The sequence below is a fragment of the Microtus pennsylvanicus genome, chromosome 12 (genome assembly GCF_037038515.1).
Source record: "Microtus pennsylvanicus isolate mMicPen1 chromosome 12, mMicPen1.hap1, whole genome shotgun sequence".
Classification (NCBI taxonomy): domain Eukaryota; kingdom Metazoa; phylum Chordata; class Mammalia; order Rodentia; family Cricetidae; genus Microtus; species Microtus pennsylvanicus.
Genome location: NC_134590.1, coordinates 93003856 through 93026573, shown reverse-complemented (window position 1 = coordinate 93026573; position 22718 = coordinate 93003856). Strand labels below are relative to the sequence as shown.

Here is a 22718-nt window from a genome sequence, read left to right as displayed (position 1 = left end):
TATCAAAAGCAGTTGTGTCCCTTCGGTTTCCAGTCCGCTGAAGGGGTGATGGGGACTTGAGAATGGGCTGAATCTGCTTGATCTCTGGAGTCTGGCAGTGGAGGATGTCTGCTTCCCATAACTGAGTGTGATGTGAAGAATAAGTGCTCTGGCAAAGACATATTTGAAAATTTAGGCGTCAACAGACTTTTTCATAGGAAAGGCAGTAGCACGTGGCTGGCTGGATCAATAGCATTATTTGTCTAATATCAAAGTCACCTTTCTCTGGGAGATCAGAGTTAATGGTTCTTTTTTTTTCCCGCATTTTTTTTTAATTTATTTATTTATTAAAGATTTCTGTCTCTTCCCCGCCACCGCCTCCCATTTCCCTCCCCCTCCCCCAATTAAGTCTCCCCCCCAGCCCGAAAGGCAATCAGGGTTCCTCTTTAAATTTCTTGACTGAGAATAAGCTAAGTACAAAGAGACATTTCATTGTATGTGTTGCTAAGCTAAACTAATATATTCATTTTAAAGGTATCTTGACTTCAAATTTTGGGTCTAAGGATTTGTTGTTTTGGAAAAGAGGTTCTGCTTTTGTTTCCACAGAGGGTGAGAACCTGTGGATTTCTTCCAGATTAATGTGGTTTGGTGCACCAAAACCCCTAAAAGGTCACCGTGAATACATCCCCCCCCCAAAAAAATTATTTTGCTCAACGAAAAGCAAAATGCAGTTTGAAGAGAATCATACCAAAATTCTCAATGATTGTTTATAAATGTTTGTTAATGTTTAAAGGAAGATATGTTATAGAGATGGATAGTTTGTATTGGTATGGACATTGAGTTATTGATACAAATTTGAGGTCTATTTTGTTATATGTGTATTTCTGCTCTTGATTAAGGTATTGTGTTGTGTTTAAAAATGTAATGTATAATTAAGAAATATAGGTTAGTAGATAATTATCTATAATAGTCAAGCTTCTAGTCATGTTAGTTAGGCTTTCTAGATATATAGAGATATATTTCAGTTAGATAGGTATCTTCACATCTTTCAGAGACCTACAGAATAAGCTATCTAAAATGTTTTAAGAACTTAGGACTTTTCATGACAATGAAGCACATCTGCTCCTGGCTGCCCCAATTACTTCAAGAGGAAGATGGGCATTGAAGAGGCTCCTTATGGAGGTTGCTAGGCATTTGGGCAAGAAACTGCGCTTGCCTGGACTGCTTGATGTTAGGTTGTATAAGTGGACATGTAGGACCCACAGAAAAATGACTGCTGTCCTTTGGGGTTCCTGCTTCATGAAAGAGTCTGCCAGATATTCTGCAGGACACAAAAGAGAGCAACTGATGGACTTTACCATTAAAAGGCAGAACAGATCTTCAGGTTTCCTGCTTCATGGAAAAGCCTGCTGGATGTTATAGGCCTGTAGGCTGAAGATGGATGCCCCAATATTACAGAAGAACTTTGGGTGACTGTCCAGGCAGCGAGATGTCTCTGTCAATTCTAGAGTTTTGGAAGTTGTTTACAATGCACTTCCTGTTAATTTAGGTAATATTGTATCCTTCTGGGGTCTTTAATGGAGTTGAAGAATAGATAGTTATAGTTTTCCTCAGTTATGATAAAAGATAAAGTAGATATAAATATTTTTTGCTTGATACCTGTTTTGTTATGTGTAATTTTACTATGTTAAAGTTAAAACCTTTCTTTTTATTTGAGCAGAAAGGGGGAAATAGTGTGGGAAGTCCTTCTGTATATGTGTTGCTTTTATTGGTTAATGAATAAAGCTGCTTTTGCTCAATGACTTAACAGAATATAGCCAGCTGGAAGATATATATATATATACACACACACACATATATACATATCAAGAGTGTAGGCCGAGTCAGTATATTTAACTTGTCTTTTCCTTCTTTCTTCTCTTTTTTTTTTTGTATTTTTGAGAAAGGGTTTCTCAGCTATGGAGCCTGTCCTAGAACTAGCTCTTGCAGACCAGGCTAACCTTTAACTCACAGAGATCTGCCTGTCTGCTTCCCAAGTGCTGGGATTAAAGGCATGTGCCACCACCGTACTGCTTAACTTTGCTTTTCTAACAATAAAATCCTTGCATCCAAAGCATACCCACTCAATGCACTTAAAAAGAAGAGCAAGTCACCGTAAAATTATTGGTCATGGTCATTATGGCTGTCTTCATGCTCACAAGTAAGATGGTATAAATAATCATAAGCTTATTCTTTGGAATTTTCTGATGTTTGGTGTGCTGGAATTTAAAGATATTTGACCCTAGTCATGTCATCTTGGAAGGGAAAGACATCTTTAGCCTCCAATCACATCTTTTCCTGTCTTTGTAGCAACTGTTTATAAATTATGACAATAGTAACACATGCACCTTGGGCCTATCCAGGGGCTATCAGTGACTGTCCAAACTTTCAGTAATCACCATTAGTAAGGGATTCCACCTGCTAGTTTCCAAGTTTAGGCACAAATGAGTAGCCCTAGGTAACTAGATTACCTTAGCCAGAAATAATGGTATACCAGACTGAACCCGTCATTCAATGTTAGCGTGACTTGCAACAATCATCGATGGAAGGCCTGCAAGTGGGACACAGGACAAAACTCTCCAGAAAGCAGTGGAGCATAGCGGTAAAGCAGCTGGAGAGGGACTCTTCACACCATTGCCACTGCTCCTTGTTGTTGCTTCAGCACCATCACAGATTCAAGGCAGGGATGTCAAAAAGTGGACTGTGGACTTGGGGGGCAAAAGCCAGCATGTCATAGTCCCGTGAGTCCAGAACAAAGACTGATGTTAATGATCCCCAAATTGGGGTGAAAAACCCTGCACATGCTTTGTCATTTGCTCTTTTGAGATAGGGTTTTGCATAAAACTCAGAACTGCCTAAATTTCAGAGTGATCTCCCTGGTACAGTGTGTTCAGTATAGAGTCAAATTGCATGTTGCACCAACATTCTGTTTATTTAAAGAGTAAATGTGCAGGCATGGTGGTTCAGGCCTTTAATTTTAGCACTCTTCAGCAGATGCAAACTAACCTGTATGACTTTTAGGCTAGATAGGTCTGCATAATGAGTTCCCGACAAGCCAGAGATAAATAGTAAGACCCTGATAAAGAAAATGTTACAAGATTATCATGATGTAAAAATATTTATTTTTAATGTGGCTTACTTAAATTCTACCAATGAGAAAATAAATTTTAGACTCATATATCAAGTGGACAGTATATATATATATATATATATATATATATATATATATATATATATCTTAGTCATCAAAATATTAAGAGGCTCTATAGTAAATATGTAGTGATTAAGTAGAAATACTTTGATCCTGTAGAGTTTAATTGACTAAAATCCTGTATTTACATTGATGGGCCTTTTATACAGAACAGTTAAGAGATTGCAGATTTTTGGTGTGTATTTTTAATCAAACTTTCTTTTGACAAAAATGAAAATTATAGCATATCTTTCACAGCTGGCCTGATGTATGGGCATCTGTGAAACTGGCAGGGTTTTTTTTTTGTTTGCCAGTTTCATAGCAAATCCAGCTAGTACCCCAGAAATGAGTCCTCAACTCCCATGATGCTGGTCAGAGTTGAATTCTGACCCAGCAGGTGGATGATCCCAGAAAAAGTTCTAAGTACCACACTTCTCTTTCTCTAAGGGATGGTGGCAGCCCCTCACTTCCACTCTGCAGGCTGCCATAGTGCTACCAAGGGCTTGGGGGTAGGGTTGGCTTTCCAGTCCAGACATTTATTCTAACAGTGTTCTGAAGGAGTTCTATTTTGGTCAGTTGTTGAAGTACCACATAGCTAGCTATTTTTCTGAATTTTTTAGTTTTGGTGAATTTTTATTTTCTTTCTTTTGAAAAATTCTGACTTTGGTTCATTTAGACATGTGTGGGCACACATGCCGCAGCAGCACACGTGTGAAGGCCAGAGGACAGGCTGGAGATGTATGCTCTCTTGGTTATTGACCTCAGGCCCTCAAACTTGGTTGGAAGTGCTTTTGCTCACTGAGTCACCTAGCTGGGTCCTGCCACAGTCCTCCCTTCTAACCTACCCATTCAGTATATTGGTTATAGTTGCTCTGTTTTCATTTTGGGGGTAGAGAATACTGTGTACTCATTCTAGAGCTCTCCCATACTTGGCAAGCATCTGTCCACTGAGATTTAAAGATAAAGTTATATTGAGGAAACATCTGTCCACTGAGGTTTAACCAAAAAGTTATTTTGAGTCAGGGTCTGATTAAGTTGTCAAAGTTTTTGGTCAACTCAATCTGTAGCCATACCAGGCCTTCAACTTGTGATGATCCTGCCTCAACCTTCCATGTTGTGGGATTCCAGGACTGCACCACCATTCCCAGATCTATATTCATATGGGAAAACTAACAATTTTAATCTGTCTACTTTTAAAAGAAATGTAGCTAAATGTATATCAAGTATGGTTTTTAAAGTCAACTTTTGCTATCACTAATACTAATCTAATCACTATATACTATATATATATACACGCACTATATATATATACATCATACATCATTAATACTTTCTTATTCCCTGCTATGTCCTTTTCATCTCCAGCCTCTACTAGTCTTTCCAAGCCCATCTTTCAATGCATTAATCCCTGCAGTTCCATTTTCACACATGCTTTTATTTAGATTGGATATGGGCCTTCTGGTAGCCAGGCCTACCAACCCAAGGCTTTCTCAGATGCCCTGATGAAAACTCCAAGGGAACAGTGGTTCTTTGTCTTTTGCCAAGGGCTAACTTGACTAGGTCTGCTCCAGTACCTGAGTGAGCATCTTGAAGGAGTCGAGGGAATCAAGCACTTCAGCCTGAGAGTCTGTTGTTATCAATGTGATGCCCATTGTGAGCTCTGTCTGATATATTCTCTAGTCCTGCTGGAGGACAATGCTTTTGTACACTGTAAAGATTTGTCACTCACATTGGTTTAATAAAATGCTGACTGGTCAGTAGCCAGGCCGGAAGTATAGATGGGGCAACCAGACTAAGCGAAAGCTGTGAAGAGGAGTGACAGAGACGCAGTCACCAGCCAGATGCAGAGCACCTACGATAAGAATGCCTCACCGAGAAAAGGTACCAAGCCACGTGGCTAAACATGAACAAGAATTACGGGTTAATTTAGTTGTAAAAGCTAGTTAATAATAAGCCTGAGCTAATAGGCCAAATAGTTTACAAGTTATATAAGCCTCTGTGTGTTTATTTGGGAAGGACTGTGGGACAGGGCAGGACAGAAACTTCTGTCTACATATTCCACTTGACAGTATAACTTAACTAACTTTCTGCTGCTTCTCCCACTCTCCCACTACACATGGGGCATCAGATTTGTACTTCTTAATAAACTATCTTAGCATGAGCCATCAGCTTATGCACGATCTACTGATACTTCCCTGGTCACCTCCTCTTCAGTTTCCAATTCTCTCTCTCTCTCTCTCTCTCTCTCTCTCTCTCTCTCTCTGTGTGTGTGTGTGTGTGTGTGTGTGTGTGTGTGTGTGTGTGTGTCATAAATTGAGCTGATATAAAGTTTTGATGTTCTGCCTCGACCTTCCCATGATACACTATTGTCACCAAAAAGTCTGGGGAGTGTTCACGTTTGGGTACCAATGTGCATCTGAGAGAAATGTAAGTAATCCTAGGTGAGCCTTATTGAAATTGCTGACGTCTAGTGAATGTCAATCAGGTGGTCTAAATTGACCCGGATGTGCTGGGCATCATCTCAGCTGTCAGACAGGGGAATCACTCCACTATTCGTTAAGCAATGCTAAAGATTCTGTGAATGGAAACATAAAAAATAAAAAGGAAGGACATGACTGGTCCCAGGTTTAGCCACCAGATTGAATAAAAACAAACAAAACTAAAAAAGGAAAGGACTGCTTCTAGGTCTGGTAGAGGAGAAAGTTTGCTGTTGATAAAAGGGAGGGTGTAAAGAGAGACAGGGACGTCTGGGAGAGGTCAGAGTGGACATGAGTTTGGGCCATGTGAGAAGAGGAGGTCGAGGAGACAGGAGACACAGACCAAGAGGTCAGGAAGGTAAAGGGTAGATTGAAAGAAGAAAAGCAAAACAAAACAAAGCAAAACAAAACCCGGGTTATCAGAATGGTTGGGGTTATATAGGGAAGGGTAGCTCAACCCCTGGCCTGGAGAGGTTCAGGGTAGGGGGCGGGGCACGGCAGCCATACCCTGTATGAGGTAGAGACAGAGGGAGGCAGGCCGAACCTGTCAGTTTAATAGACACTTCAGCCTTTTATCCTAGGTTTGGGACCTAACACCGCGGACCCAGGAGCAAGAATGAAAAATGCTTATTAAGAGTAGAAAAAGTGCAGGGATGGTTTTGCAGTTCAAGCTCAAGTTCTGCTGCAACGCCAATATCTGCAGGTCCGGGACAGTATTGTGCCTGGGATGGAAGCCAGGGCTGGGAACCACTGTGCTGCGTCCCTTCGCAACACTCTGTGCCTGAGAGAGCTGATCCCTGTCACTCAGGCCACATTAGCCAATGATGACCTCCAGGCAGACTGCCAGGCAGAATGAAGGCGGGCACTTCCGGCCCGTCATGCTAGAGACTCTCCGGCTCTGGGCTCAGGAAGACTCCTGTGTTCTTTGTGCTGTGCTGTGATCCACTGCCGGGAGCCGTGAGGACAGCGGGGCGAGCTCGGAATCCACCATGGTGAGCGAGGGCCACCGTCCCCACGCAGGGAGGAGCTGCGGGAGCCGGTGTGGAGTCCCGGGACTGTGGGAACCGGCGGCGGACGCGGCGCCGGGTGAAATCTGTGAGATCCGTGAGATCTATTCTACCCCTGCAGCACCCAGGTCCTGCGGCCTCTAAATAACTTTCATCTGCGGATTGAGGTTGGGGCTGCAAAGAACACGGGGATGTGGGTACTGTGCTTGGACAGTTCCTTATTGTGACGTCACCGTGCAGCGTGCGCGTCTGCGCCAGTTTCATCATCGCCTTGAAAGGCAGATTTGCTAAGCGACAGAGCTGGTTTCTCTAGCGTCTTCTAGAAGTTCTGCACTTGGCACTGAACACTGAGGTGTAGGATCCGACTGCAGTTAATTCTGTGCAGGGTGTAAAGTCTGTGCCATTAACACATTTGCATGGAGATGCCAGGGTGGACCAGTCATGTGTGTCAGTAAGGCCAGACTTACTGGGTTTCCTGGCCTCTTGTGTTCAAATCGACACTGTTTTAATTGTTACTTTGTTTCTAAATTTTCTCTTATGTTCCGCTGAGCTGTTTATTCTTTCCCAGACAGAACAATCTTCATTGCAGTTGCACGGAAAGTTTTAAAGTCAGATGCTGTCACTGTGTGCTATTACTCCGTCTTGTGTTGACCAGTGTTTCACTCATGATGACTTTTTCTGTTGTTGGTAGGAAGATTGTTAGACTTTATTGGAGTGTTGCTGAATCTATAGCTCAGATTCTGTGCTGAAATAATATTTAGGCTTCCTGTCTACAATCATGGAATTTCTCTCTGATCAAGTTTCTTGATTTCTTTAATTACATAGGTATAGTTTTGGCTACAGATATTTGTCACATTTCTCTGCATTTCTGACTTTTTTTATCTATGATGACTTATAAGAGATATGAGAGTATGTGTTTTTAATTTTATTTTATTTCATGTGTATGAGTGATTTGCTTGCATGTATGTATGTTGACCTCGTGTGTGTTTGGTGTCCACAGAAGACAGCAGGAGGCATCAGATCCCCTGCAGCAGCATCTAGGGATGATTGTGTGCACCATGTTAGTGCTGGGCACCAAACCCAGGACTTCCACAAGAGCAACAGTGCTGGTACCTGCTGAGCCATTACTCCAGTTGTAAACTTGACAGATTTCCAAAACTTTGTGTGTGTGTGCACAAGTACACGCTGAAAAGCCGGTGTCAAGAGAGCTGAGGTTTGCTTAAAAATCTGTGTTTGGGGTTTGGGAGATGACTCAGTAGTTATGCTGGGTACATTTGGTCAGCTTGCCACAAGCTAGAGTCAGACTGACCTGTAGGCAAACCTATAGGGTATTTTCTTGATTAGTGGTTGATATAATAGGGCCCATCCCACTGTGGGTGGGGCGACCCTGGGTAGGTGTTTCTGAGTTCATTAAGAAATCCAAACTAAGCAAGCCTCTTTCAAGGTTCACAACATATGTGGAAAACATAAACCTATGGTGTATATAAGTTGGCAAATCTTCTCAGAGTGCCAGCCAGACTGGGAGATTTGAAATTACTGGAGATTTTATCAGTTAATTCTCCAAGTGTGTGACGTGATTTCTCATTGTAATGACACATTATTTCCAGAACAGCTGCACCTTCCAGATTTTGGGAAATTATTTTGAGACAAGATTTGTTGACTTTCTTTGCCTTGAGGCCCACAGGGCATTGACCCTGCTGTCCTCCTGATTCAACCTCTTCGATTCTTGATGAAAGGTTTGTAGCACCATACGCGTCTAAAACTCCCCATTGGAGTCACAGAGTGGGCTGTCCACTGCAGTGATAGGAAAGGTATTTGTGTGGAACACAGCTTCTCCATTGAGACCGGAATAGAAAGAATGGTTTATTGTGTACACTGCAGGGGAAACTAGGCTAGGCCATGGCTAGATTAGAGGTTGTTTAGTTCTTTGACCTGTAGGTGTCTCTGTTTTAAAACAGGATCTGATTGGGCAGACTGAGCACCTTTCTGTCTATTTTTCCAGTGTGCATTAACTCATAGCCTGTACATGAAGGAAAACCAAATCTGTGGGTGTACAATTTAGGGAGGTTACCTTGAGCCACTGAAATTTCCGATTGGGTGACTCATGTTGATCTATAGAGACCTGGTTGTCTCAGTTTAGTCAGGTGAGAGGATTGAGACGCTGAGCATATATATATATGTGTGTGTGTGTGTGTGTGTGTGTGTGTGTGTGTGTGTATGTGTGTATACACATATATATGCTCTAAGTCTCTATATAATATATATATTATATATAGATGTTTAGCTTAGCAGCCCTCAGAATCAAATGTCTGCTGTAGTCAAAAATTCAAAGACAACACAATAATATATATAATCCAGACACTCTGTGTATTTTCCATCTTTATGTGACTTATTTTTTTCACTCTATTACTTTTTAATATTATTTTATCACCTTTACTCCTTTATGACTGTTTGTATTCTTTCTTCTCTCTCTCTTAAGCCTCTGTACATTTATCCAACTTATTTATGTGACTCATTCAGTGGTCTTTTTCAACTGAATCTGTTTTATTGTGTACCTGTAATTATTTTTTAACCAGGAGCACTTTTTTTTTCCTTAATGCTAAACAGCAGTGACTGGACCAACTCTGTGACCCCGCCTGTTGGCTACGCCCCATCCAACATGGCGGAGGTATGTTCATCTCGTTTGCTAGCCATGCTCACTGCACCAGCTCCAGGGACGCAGCAGGTCTGTGTCACCATTAAGAAACTAGTAGCATGCTACTCACAAACCCCATTCAAGTGCATGACTTCCTAAAAGAACCAGAGCCATCCGTGCTGAACCGGGAAGCCATTCCTTAAGGAAGCCTTGCAGTTTTTACTGCTAATACGAGCCAGGAAGCCACCAGTAAACAAAAGTGCAGATACCAAGAAACTGCACTTGGCTTCCATTTTTTGTGGGCCTAGGAGCCCTCTTTTTTTCCTTAAGCTTTTTTATTAGGTCTTATGTGGATTTATGCTCCAGACGCTGGGCGTCATTTTGTAGACGTAGACTGCTTGTTTTTTTTTTTTCCCAGCCATCCAGACCCGAATAACACACAGAAACTATATTAACTACAACACTAACCAATGTCTCAGGCTATTTCTAACTAGCTCTTCCATCTTAAATTAACCCTTTCTATTAATCTGTACATCACCCCAAAGCTGTGGCCTACCAGTAAGGTTCTCCTTCTGCAGCTATATGGCATCTCCTTGACTCTGCCTACTTTCTCTCTATATGTTTTCCAGCCTGGCTCTATTCTGCCCTTTAACACATACAGAAGAACATTCCACATTATTTTATCATATAAGTCTTTCACTTCCTCAGTTAGAGTTACTGAGAGATATTTTATACAATTTGAGGCGGTTATGAAAGATATTACTTCCTTGCTTCAGTTCCTTTGCCATTTGTTTCTAGGAGAGTTACTGATTTTGCAAGTTAATTGTGTATCTAAACTACTTTGTTCAGAGTGTTTTTCAGCCATAGGCATTTTGGGAATTTTTAGGGTCTCTTACATATCGTATCACATCATCTGCAAATAAAAATACTTCAGTTTCTTCCTTTCCAGTTGTATCCCCTTGATCTCCTTCTGTTGTCTTATTTTTCTAGCTAAGACTTCCACCTCTCTGTTGAGCAGACATGATGAGAGTAGAAGGCCATTTTCACGTGTGTTTTTGTTTGTGTAGATTGAAGTTGGTACTTTTGGGAACCTGTTCATGGTTTTGTCAGATGCCCTGATAAAAGCACCAATGGAGCACTACTTTTGTTTTCTGCCCAAGGGCAGACTTGGGAAGTTCTCGTCCAGTGCTTGAGTGAACATCTTGAGGGAGTCAAGGGAACCTGTCTCTTCAGGGCCACTGTGAGCTCAGTCTGATGTATTCTGTGTTGTTTTTCCAACATTGCTAAATTGTTTTAACGGGATTTTCTCATTCTCCACCTATAAATAGTATTTCAGAGCTATATTATATCTTAAGGTTATTTACTTAGGGGTACACTCACAAGTCATAATCCTCTGCTTAGAGAACAGAAACCAAATCCAGCAACCAGAAAGAGCAGCCAGAAAAGAGGGTGGACGCAGGCTCTGCATCAGTATATATAGTATAAGAGGCCATACCCCAGTAGGCGGGTAACCACAAGCTGTAAGACTTCCTACAGCAGTGGTTTAACCTTGTAATGTGCCCTGTCTTAAGCTTCCAAATGCTAGCATCATAAGCGAGTGCCACCACAGAAGTCTGGGAAAGTAATACAATTTTGATCACCAATGTGCAGCTGAGAGAGGTGTAAGAAAATATAGATTAGCCTTCTTTTTATTCTACGTCATTCTCCCCCCCCCATGCAACTCTTGTTGTCTCAGAGTGAAGTGAATAGATACATTGAGAACAACACAGAGAGCAGAGATTCAAGGTATCATTAATACTTCTTATTTTAGTATCATAGATTAGAGCTATGTAGGTTCTGCTTGCACCAAATAGAAAAGAATAGAATTAATATGGTTCTGTAATAATAATACCATCACCACTTTTAGTAATGGTTGTGAGCTGTTAGTATAGCATGGGGCTGGGAAGTTGCCTCCATCTCATCTAGAGGAAGGAGCTGCTCAAGAGCATCTATGGAAACTAATATCAACATTGGATAACATTTAGGTTTGGGAGGGGAATATATGGAAAAATACTTCTAATAATGAGACTCTGTCCCCTTGTATAAAAATGTAGCTCTTACTATAATGGCACATGTTCATCTTCCTTGTTTGTTTATGATTGGGAAAACTACTTTGTATCAGTCTAGAGGATATATGTCTTGTTCCATTTTTCTTTATATACATATTTAAATGCTAGTACTCCTATTACTTTGAGCTTCCAGAGCATTTATGTACTTTGAGCCCAGATGGGTGTTTGGATTCCTGTACAGATGGAATGAATATCCACAAGAATAGCTACACAACATCTATAAGTGAATTTACAAGTCCATTAAAAAATCCTGGTTATCATTGACTACAGAGGGAGTTTGAGGCCAGCTTAATAGAAATGACTCTTGTCTCACAGGTAAATAAATACATCAATAAATGGGTTGAAGTCCTAGGTGGTACAGATGACATGAAAACACAGGCTCCGTGCCCTTTTGTGTTCTCACATATGATGGAAGTTTCAAAATTAATATTGAAATATTTCATCATACAATATTTTGTCATGCTCCATAGGTTTGGGTTATTAGAATTCTAAATATATCTAAAGTGTATTTTACAAGAAAAGTATTTATACTACTCATGAGAATATAAACACATACACCTAGACAGTGGTCTCTAATAGTGTTCCACCCAACACTGCCACCAAAATAGCTATATGTTCGTGATGAGCTAGACTTTGTGTTTTCTTGAGTATTTCTTTCAGGATTTGGGTTTGTGGAATGAGACAGGTGATCAACAAGTTGAACTGTAAGGTAGGAGTAGGGACACTGGAGGCTTAAGTGGAAGTGTGAGGTGGGGGAGTATGGAACACACAAGCTGAATTGTAGGGCAGGACTGGGGAGTTTGAAGCAGAAGGTGAACTGAAAGGTAGGGATGGGTGTAGAATGGTTCATACCTTTGTTCCTAGCACTAGGGAGCAAACTGAGGAAGGATCACTGACAAGTCCAAGAGGATGAATGACTTCCTTTATCAGTACCTAGATACATTTTAGTTTAAAATGATATTTGTTTACTAGCTTGTGTGGAAAGGGGCATGTCCATGTCATTGTCCCTCTGTGGATCCCAGAGAACAGCTTGTGGGAGTTGTCTCTCTCCACCATGTAGGTCTTAGGAATCATACAATATCAGAATTCTCAAGCCATCAGGAAGCTAGGTAGGAATTTCAAGTTTGAGGATACCAAACCCGTCATCATTTAGTCACCTTTACACACATTTTCAGTTCATTGACTTTACTGGGCCCTCATATCCCCTTAGTGCCCTCAGTTCATCTAATCTGTCACCTCTACAATTTCAGACAGTGTTCAGTACCAGTGGGTTATTTTCTCATGCCAATAGTATTTTAAATCCTGTCTTAATCAATTTACCCAGAGTCTGGCTTTGCTTTTGACACTGTTCAAGACCCAGGCAATTCTATGTAGTAATTCGTTTCCAAACTCAACTCTAATTCTTGCATCGTCTAGATTTCAATCTTGAAATGGCTTTAATATAATATAATGACTCTAATATAATAAGACAGTGGGTACCAGCATCTTGTCACTACCCTCACAGTTCAGGTTTTACTGGCAGTGACTTTTTGATAAAAATACCAGAATGTTGGTTCATTGTGTAAATTCTTGTTTTACAGCCCCACCATTTTTTTTTTTTTTTGATTTTCGAAACAGCTTTTTGGTTCCTGTCCTGGCACTAGCTCTTGTAGACCAGGCTGGCCTCGAACTCAGAGATCCGCCTGCCTCTGCCTCCCTAGTGCTGGGATTAAAGGCGTGCGCCACCACTGCCCGGCTTAGCCCCACCATTCTTAAGAACATCCCTTAATCTCAGCACTCTGGAGACAGACATGGGCAGATTTCGCAGAGTTCTAGGTCTCCCTGTTTTAATTGTGAGTTACAGGCCAACGAGAATACACAAGTGTAATACTGTCTCAACAACACAACCCAACAACAAACATAGAAGGGTACGCTAAATTGGATAGGCTGGGCCAATGAGATGGCTCAGTGAGCAGTGGTGTTTGTTGGCATATGAAGCACATGGTCACCTGCATTCTGTTCCCCAAAGCCACCTAAATGCTATAAGGAGAGACTCATCAATGTTTTCTTTTGGTCCCTAAAAGCAGCATGGTATGCACATGCCCCCAATATACATCACTGTATCGGCGTAAACGAATGCAGACAGATTGTAAAAATATATATAGTTTTAATGTAGAAATAGACTTACAGAACCACCGTTCCCGCGGAGAACAGGAAAGCAGAAGAGAGAGCTGGGAGCACGCTCGCCAAATTTATAGGCAGACATTAGCCCGAGGCGAACACGCCCCCCAAGGGGCGGAACTTATCCCTACATCTCCCCTTTTTGTCTAAATAAGACAGAACCAAACCAAATACAACTATATACAATAACAACAAATAATAAATATAACAAACAATATTGAGAACAAAATCTTTGCTAAACATTCTATCTCAAGGAGTCCAAATAATGTAGAGAGTGACTACAATTATATAATCTTCTACTCCGTCAAAGATCTGAGAAGGGAATAAACACCACTCAACAAATGAGATATATCCAAAATGTGCAACAATTGACAGAGACAACTGACTACCTGGGCAATCACCCAAAGTCTCGTTTGCAATGTTGAGTCAACCAATTTTGGCTAAGGCCTAATATAACTGACACACCATTATTAAAGGCAAGGAACTTTTCAAAACTATCTTACCCTGTCTTGGCAGGATATGACAGTCCTGTTTTGTCTATTGATGCACGCTCTGTATCTCTGTCAGTGGTTGAGGTATGGGCATTTCTTTGCCCAAAGGCCAGTTCTGCCAAATAGAAAGGCTCTAGATGGAGTGTCTTTGGTGCTCAACATTCTCTTGGGAATAGAACGGTATTGCCAGGAGCAATTTTGTCTCACTACCACAAAACTCTGAGTTAGATTAAAGGCCATTTTCTACAGCTCTTTGAAGAGGTCAAAGATTATCTATCTATACTGAGTATAATCTCTATATATCTAAAGAACCTGATTAGTCTGATTATAAATGACAAACATAGATGACTATTTATATAATTCTCAATATCTATCTAACTTAAAGACTAAGACAATAAACAATTGTGTAACAAATGAGGATAATGACCTCCAAATATAAACACTGTACAAATATACATTGCAATATGGCAAATATATATCAATACACAAACATTATATAAGTATCTTAATCAGAGGTAGAAATGTACATTGCAATATGGTAAATATACAATATATATATCAATACAATATATGTCAATACATAAAAAATTTAAACAGACATAGAAACATGCATGCATACAATAGTCAATATAATTTAACTTTGTATCAATATACAAGAATCGATACCAATATATTTGTCTAAAAGCAGTAACTCACAATTATAAATCTATTATCCCACCATTCCCTCTTTTTTTTTTCAAAATGATCCCTGAGCTTATAAAATTCCTCCCCCAACTTCCCAACCCCTAAATGATGTCCCTAAACCCAGGGGTAAACTTTACTGGGAGAGGGGACGTCGTCCTCTAGAATTACTTCCAGCTGTCATGGGGGCGACGTTCTTTCTGGGGGATCCTGTAAAAGTAAAATGATGGTTAAATTTCAAGATCAATGTCTTTTAAAATTGCAAATAGTCTCTGAGTATTTTGTGGAGGTCTGGCCAGAATGTTGTACAAGATGTGCACCATTTCAGCTAACCAAGTTGGGATCGTGTTGTGCAGCTGGTACCCAAAGCAGGTCTTGTAGTAGCGCTATCACTATCATGACGTCATATCAACCAGGTAGAGTTGTTGTTGTGGGGCCCTATCTTCTTCCTGGAAACTTCAAATGTCACTTCAGGAAAAACTCATTGTTCATTGTGAAAAACTTAAAACATTAATCATATAGACATATATAGACATACATATATATATATATTCACTGAAAGGCATGATAGATATATTCAATGAAAAGTATGATAGATATGAATAAAAGCAAAGATGTTTTCTAAACTCATATTTCTTTCTGTCCCATATCATGGCTCTTGACATGAGACAGAAAGTCCAGAAACTCTGGGTTTTTCTCTTACTAACAGGCTTGGAATTGGAGAGGGACTGAGCCAGAGTCCAACTTCAAAACCAGCTCAATATATTTATAAAGAAATGTTTAATAAGACATATAAATAAAAATTAATACTTACAAAATGTGTCCATCCATCAGTAATTAAATATTCAGGGTCCCTCAATTTCTTTGAAGAGGAGTATTTTCCTGTGGAGATAAGAAAAGAACCCTACCTCCAACCTATCTGTATTTCTTACCATCAGAATGTTCGCCATCCTTATGAAAGAATTGTCATTTATCTTTTCCAAGTGGCTTCTCTTCTTCAAACCGAACCTTTATTAATTTTGATGGTATCCACAATTTTTCCTCACCTGTGGAGATAAGAGCAAAACCCCTTCCCCAACCTAGCACATCTCCTGGCTTCCATTGTGAGGTCAGCACATCCTTGAAATAAATCGGTTGATTTAGTTCAGTAGACTTTTCCATTATCCAATGTCTTTCTGCAGCCGTTGTTCCCTTCTCATTAGCGTTGAGAAAATTCAAGGTTAACAAAGCATTATGTAACCTATTTCTGGGGGTGTTTTCTACCCCTTTCTGTTTGTTCAACATATCCTTTATAGTTCGATTTGATCTTTCTATGACTGCTTGACCTGTAGGATTGTATGGTATACCTGTAACATGCTTGATATTGTAATAATCAAAAAACCGTTTCATTTTCCTAGAAACATAAGCAGGACCATTGTCCGTTTTTATTTGTGTAGGTATACCCATGATAGCCATGACTTCTAATAAATGAGTGATTACTGAATCAGCTTTTTCTGAACTTAAAGCAGTTGCCCACTGAAAGCCTGAATAAGTGTCAATGGTGTGATGAACATATTTTAATTTGTCAAATTCTGCAAAGTGGAACACATCCATCTGCCAGATTTCATTCTTTTGGGTGCCCTTGGGATTAGCCCCTGCAGGCAGTGGCATTTGGTTATAGAAAGAGCAAGTAGGGTATTTCTTTACAATCTCCTTAGCTTGTTGCCATGTAATTGAAAATTCTTTCTTCAAACCTTTGCTATTAACATGATGTTTTTTATGAAATTCAGAGGCTTGTAGCACACTACCAATCAATAATTGATCAATTTCTGCATTACCTTGTGCTAGAGGACCTGGCAGACCCGTATGGGATCGGATGTGTGTTATGTACATAGGGCAAAGCCTGTTCCTGATCAAATCTTGAACCTGGAGAAACAATGAGGTTAGTTCTGTATCATCGTATAAATTCAGCAGTTTCAATATGTAAAATAACTTTCTGCGTATTGTGAATCAGTGACTATATTAATAGGTTCTTTAAAATCCCTTAGCACCATAAGAATGGCATATACTTCCGCCTTCTGGACAGAATTATACGGACTTTGTTCCACCTTACCCAAGTCTTCTGATTTGTAACCTGCCTTCCCTGATTTATTGGCATCAGTATAGAATGTACGGGCTCCAGTTATTGGAGCATCACGGACAATTCGAGGAAGAATCCATGAAGTTAAGCCTCTTGCTTTTTGGATAGTTGTTATTAATGTCTCCCAAAAAATTAGCACAAGCTCTTTGCCATGGTTCATTATCTTCCCATAATTTCTTTAGTTCATCAGCAGTGAAAGGCACTATAATATCTGCTGGGTCTATGCCTGCTAGTTGACGAAGTCTCAGCTTGCCTTTTATAATTAACTCAGAGACTTTTTCCACATAAGTTTTCAGTTTCTTACTTGGTTTATGTGGTAAAAAGATCCATTCCAAAATAATATCATCTCTCTGCATTAAAATTCCTGTAGGAGAAATTTTTGATGGTAGTATGGCGAGAATACAATCGAGCTCTGGATTCACCCTGTCCACATGTGCCTGTTGTAATTTTTCCTCAATCATTGTCAGTTCCTTTTCTGCTTCAGAGGTTTATTCTCTGGGACTGTTTAAATCTTTATCACCATCCAAGGTTTTGTTCAAATGAATTATTAGATCAGGTGTTATTCCAATAGCTGGTCGTAGACTGGAAATGTCTCCTAACAGTCTTTGGAAGTCATTAAGAGTCCATAGGCGATCTCTCCTATTTGTGCTTTTTGTGTCTTAATTTTTTGCAAACCTATTCTATAACCTAAATAATTAACAGAATCTCCCTTCTGAATCTATTCAGGAGCGATTTGCAATCCCCATTTAGGTAAAAGTATCTTTATTTCTTCAAACAGTCTGTTCAAGGTATCCATGTTTGAATCGGATAACAAAATGTCGTCCATGTAATGGTATACTATAGATTTGGGAAATTTCTTGCGTATTATTTGCAATGGTTGGTTCACAAAATATTGGCACAGGGAGGGGCTATTTAACATACCCTCGGGGAGGACGGTCCAGTGGTACCTCCTCGAAGGTTGAGAATTGTTATAAGTAGGCACTGTGAAGGCAAATTTTTCTCTATCTTCTTTTTGCAAAGGTATAGTGAACAAACAATCCTTTAAATCAATAACTATGAGAGGCCATCCTTTTGGTAATAAAGAGGGCAACGGAATTCCAGATTGCAGAGGGCCCATAGGTTGAATAACCTTGTTGATGGCCCTGAGATCTGTCACCATTCTCCATTTACCTGATTTTTTCTTAACCACAAATACAGGAGAATTCCAAGGGCTGGTAGATTCTTCTATATGTCCAGCATCTAATTGTTCTTGTACCAGCTGTTCTAAAGCCTGTAACTTTTCCTCAGCTAAAGGCCATTGCTTTGTCCGTATTGGTTTCTCAGTCAACCATTTTAGAGGCAAGGCTGTTGGTATCTCTGAAGGGACATCAATTGCTTGTTCTTGTACAGCCCGAATGGCCGGTTTTCTCTGTTTGTAATATCTTTTAATATTATTCTCAGAAATATAGGCTCTAGAAGTAGCAGGAATGTTAATTTCGGTATTCCATTGTTGTAATAAGTCACGACCCCATAAATTCATTGCGATATTGGCTACATATGGCTTTAATTTTCCTTATTTGTCCCTCTGGCCCTATACATTCAACCCATCTCGTGCTCTGCCTTACTCAAGATAGGGTTCCAATTCCCAGGAGCTGAACATTTACATTCTGAAGAGGCCAATACGGATGCCAAGATTCTGGGATAATAATACTTACATCAGCACCTGTGTCCAGCAGGCCAGTAATAAAAATGCCATTTACACACACTCTCAGTTTAGGTCTTTGATCATTTATAGAAGTTTGCCAAAACACACGTAACTTATCTTTCTGATCATTATTGCTTGTAACAGTAGGCATGGGGCTTCCTAATTGTCCTGATGAGGCACGTTCTCTGCAGAAACTGGAAATGACTGAACCATGTTTGCCATGGGGGCCTGTGAGGCACCCCCTCTCATGTTTCCCGACTGTATCAGGTTGCCTTGTCTATCTCTTGTAGACCTGCATTCATTCGTCCAATGTCTGCCTTTTCCACATCTTCTACATAAACCTGAAGGCTGAGTTCTCCTATTTCTGTTATTTCTAGAAGATGTATTATTATTATTTCTGAAAGATGCATTATTATTATTATTATTATTTCTGAAAATCCGTTGTTTACAATTCCTTTTCATATGACCCATTTTGCCACAATTAAAACATTTGGTATTCTGGTGTCTCCTTTTACCATTGGAAATTGCTTCTTCTACCCATGCTTCAGTGCCATACTCAAATGTATCAACATTGAGTGTATGCAAGACCCATTCTTCCAAAGGCGCTGATCTGGGCTTCAAAGGCCCCAAAATCCTTTTGCATTCCACATTTGCATTTTCATAACCCAAAGACTCAATCATTATACGTCTTGCTTCTGGGTCAGATATCCCTATTTGTACAGCCTTAGTTAATCTTTGTAAAAAGTCACTAAAGGGTTCTCTCTGACCCTGTTTAACTCTGACAAATGATTCCATTCTCTGTCCTGGGTCTTGTACCCTGTCCCAAGCCCTTAAGGCTGCTGTAGTACACATGGAGAGTGTGTTTTCATCTAAATTAACTTGTTCCTGAGGGTCGGAAAAGAGCCCTTCAACTAGAATTTTATCTAGGGAAATGTCACTTCCCTTCACTTTTTCCTGCTGTTCTAAGAGTCTAGCCTCTTGCCTGAATAAGCATTTCCATTTCAATTGCGGTCCTCTCTCAAGTACCGCAGAGCTCAGCTGGAGCCAATCCGAGGGGGTTGCTCTGCTTGTTGTGGCCCAAGATCTTAGCATCTCTTTAACAAAAGAGGCTTGCATCCCAAAAGTCATGACAGCCTGTTTAATTTCCTTGAGGTCATTCATACGGACAGGCTCCCATGTATCCTCCTTGATGACCCTAGGGTTTCTGGAACCAATCACCTTCTCTGTTGTTATTACTGTAAAGGCAGGTAGAGCTGTAGGTAGAGCTTTGTGGAAATTGTCCCGGAGAGATTTACCCACAGATGTGGTTAAAATTTGCCTTTCTACCGTTTGCTCTTCTTCATCAGAATTTAGAAATTCCTCAATCTTTTCAATTCTATTTACCACTGCCTTCTGCAATGTCTGAATCTCCTGTCCAGAATTATGTTCCAAAGCCTTCATTGAGGATTCTAAAGTATGAAGTTTGTCCGTTAGAGATAACATCTCATCTTTGGACATAATTTTTATGGCATAAACCGTGCCTTCTTGTATTGGCAATCTTTCTGTCAATCTGTCATAAGCTTTAGACAAAATCCGATTGTCACATTCAGCAGTTTTGATTCTCTCAGTTAATGTTTCATTTCCTACAGAAAGGGACTGAATCTTATGGTCCAAATCAGCTGTTCCCTCTTCCATAGTAATGAATTTCTCCTTAATATCAGCCACTAATGTTTCAGTTCCTACAGAAAGGTACTGAAGCTTACAATCCAGATCAGCTGTTCCCTCTTCCATAGTAATGAATTTCTCCTTAACATCAGCCTGGAGAACTTCAAACTGATTCTTGAGAAGATTGTTATCAGCCTGGAGAACTTCAAACTGATTCTTGAGAAGATTGTTGTCATTCTTAATTGTTTTTAAGCATTCAATCTCTGCCTTAAGAATCCTGGATTTGTCTCGTAAAGACTTTATCATATTTCTATTATCAAACCATTTGGTGCCAATGAAAACTACGAATCCCAGAAGGATCCATAGATGTGGGGTGATAGACACCTCTTGTAAAATCTGCCACATGGTACAATTAAAAAACTGTTAAATTCTTGAACAGTAATGTGTTCAGACATTTTATTTATAAAAGAAAAATTTTTTACCTGCAATGATCGGTTCCTGCCAGTGGTGGTCTCTGTGTTTTTGGAGCCTGTCCTAGAACTAGCTCTTGTAGACCAGGCTGGCCTTGAACTCACAGAGATCCGCCTGTCTCTGCCTCCTAAGTGCTGGGATTAAAGGCATGCACTACCACCACCTGGCAGGCCTCAAACTCACAGAGATCCGCCTGCCTCTGCTTCCCAAGCGCTGGGATTAAAGGCGTGTGCTACCATTGCCTGGCCGGCCTCAAACTCACAGAGATCCGCCTGCCCTTGCCTCCCAAGTGCTGGTATCAAAAGCGTGCGCCACCACTGCCTGGCCAAGTCACTTTGCATCAGACCAAATTTGCCGCTGTGGCAGCTTTTGTTGCAAAACCACAGGTACTTGAGCTTCTGCTAATTCAGGCAGTGGGGTTCCACTGCAAAACTTAGCCAAGGCAGGCAGAATGGGCCTGTGTGGCCGAGTATATCTCAGACTCGGCACTGGGGCAACGAATGCAGACAGATTGTAAAAATATATATAGTTTTAATGTAGAAATAGACTTACAGAACCACCGTTCCCACGGAGAACAGGAAAGCAGAAGAGAGAGCTGGGAGCACGCTCGCCAAATTTATAGGCAGACATTAGCCCGAGGCGAACACGCCCCCCAAGGGGCGGGACTTATCCCTACACATCACAGAAAAAATATATATATATATATATATTTAGGTCAGGAACTGAAACAGGCTGACCAAGGATTCCTTCTAGGCCAGGCAGTTGTTGAAATGAGTTGGGATGTGTGTCCTTTCACCGTGAATCCTGAAGATACTTAAGAGCTTAAATTTTATTTATGCTTGTGGGTATTTTTCCTACATGCACATTTGTGCCCCACGTTTGTGCAGTGTCCTGAAACTAGAAGATAGTGTCACGTTCAGTGGAATGGCAGTTCGGACAGTTTTGAAGAAGCCAGAAGATAGTGTCACATTCTGTGGAATGGCAGTTTGGACAGTTTTGAAGAAGCTAGAAGATAGTGTCACATTCTGTGGAATGGCAGTTCGGACAGTTTTGAAGAAGCCAGAAGATAGTGTCACATTCTGTGGAATGGCAGTTTGGACAGTTTTGAAGAAGCTAGAAGATAGTGTCACATTCTGTGGAATGGCAGTTCGGACAGTTTTGAAGAAGCTAGAAGATAGTGTCACATTCTGTGGAATGGCAGTTCGGACAGTTTTGAAGAAGCCAGAAGATAGTGTCACGTTCAGTGGAATGGCAGTTCGGACAGTTTTGAAGAAGCCAGAAGATAGTGTCACATTCTGTGGAATGGCAGTTCGGACAGTTTTGAAGAAGCCAGAAGATAGTGTCACATTCTGTGGAATGGCAGTTCGGACAGTTTTGAAGAAGCTAGAAGATAGTGTCACATTCTGTGGAATGGCAGTTTGGACAGTTTTGAAGAAGCCAGAAGATAGTGTCACATTCTGTGGAATGGCAGTTTGGACAGTTTTGAAGAAGCCAGAAGATAGTGTCACATTCTGTGGAATGGCAGTTCGGACAGTTTTGAAGAAGCTAGAAGATAGTGTCACATTCTGTGGAATGGCAGTTCGGACAGTTTTGAGATACCGTGTGGATTTGACGAATTGAAATTTGGTCCCCTGCAAGAAGAATCTGTGCTCTGCACAGGTTGAACCCTCTCTCCAGCCCTTTATTCAGGCACCTAATGCTGTATTTTTATTCCTGGGAGCAACTTAGGAATCAAAATTATTTCAAAACATTTTGTTGGTTGGAAAACTTAATTCTACTTTACTTCTTACGCTGTGGCTGGCTGTGTAGCTAGGAGGGTGGTTGCTGATGTCCTTCTCTCCTTTTCTTGCTCTTCGATCTTTTCTTTCGTTTTTTCTCCTATTTATTGTCTCTGCCTGCCAACCCTGACCACCCTTTCTCCTGCCTTGCTATTGGCCATTCAGTTCTTTATTAGACCAATCTGGTATTTGAGATATGCCACGTCCCACAGCTTCACAGAGTTAAACAAATGCAAAATGAAGGAATGCAACACA

The 22718-nt window shown here is 40.5% G+C and overlaps 1 protein-coding gene across 3 annotated transcripts in view; it reads left to right on the top strand.

The window, feature by feature from the left end:
* Positions 1 to 6539: 6539 nt before the first annotated feature.
* Positions 6540 to 22718, top strand: part of LOC142832294 (uncharacterized) — a 26568-nt gene continuing 10389 nt past the window's right edge. Inside the window, exons 1-2 of one of the 3 annotated variants that reach the window (XM_075942688.1) lie at positions 6554 to 6677; positions 9300 to 9360. In XM_075942688.1, coding sequence (XP_075798803.1) covers positions 9352 to 9360 — 9 coding nt within the window. In that variant the 5' untranslated portion in view covers positions 6554 to 6677; positions 9300 to 9351. Of the gene's footprint in view, positions 6678 to 9299; positions 9418 to 22718 lie in introns of all 3 variants that reach the window. The other 2 variants (XM_075942687.1, XM_075942689.1) reach the window with 2 other exon arrangements.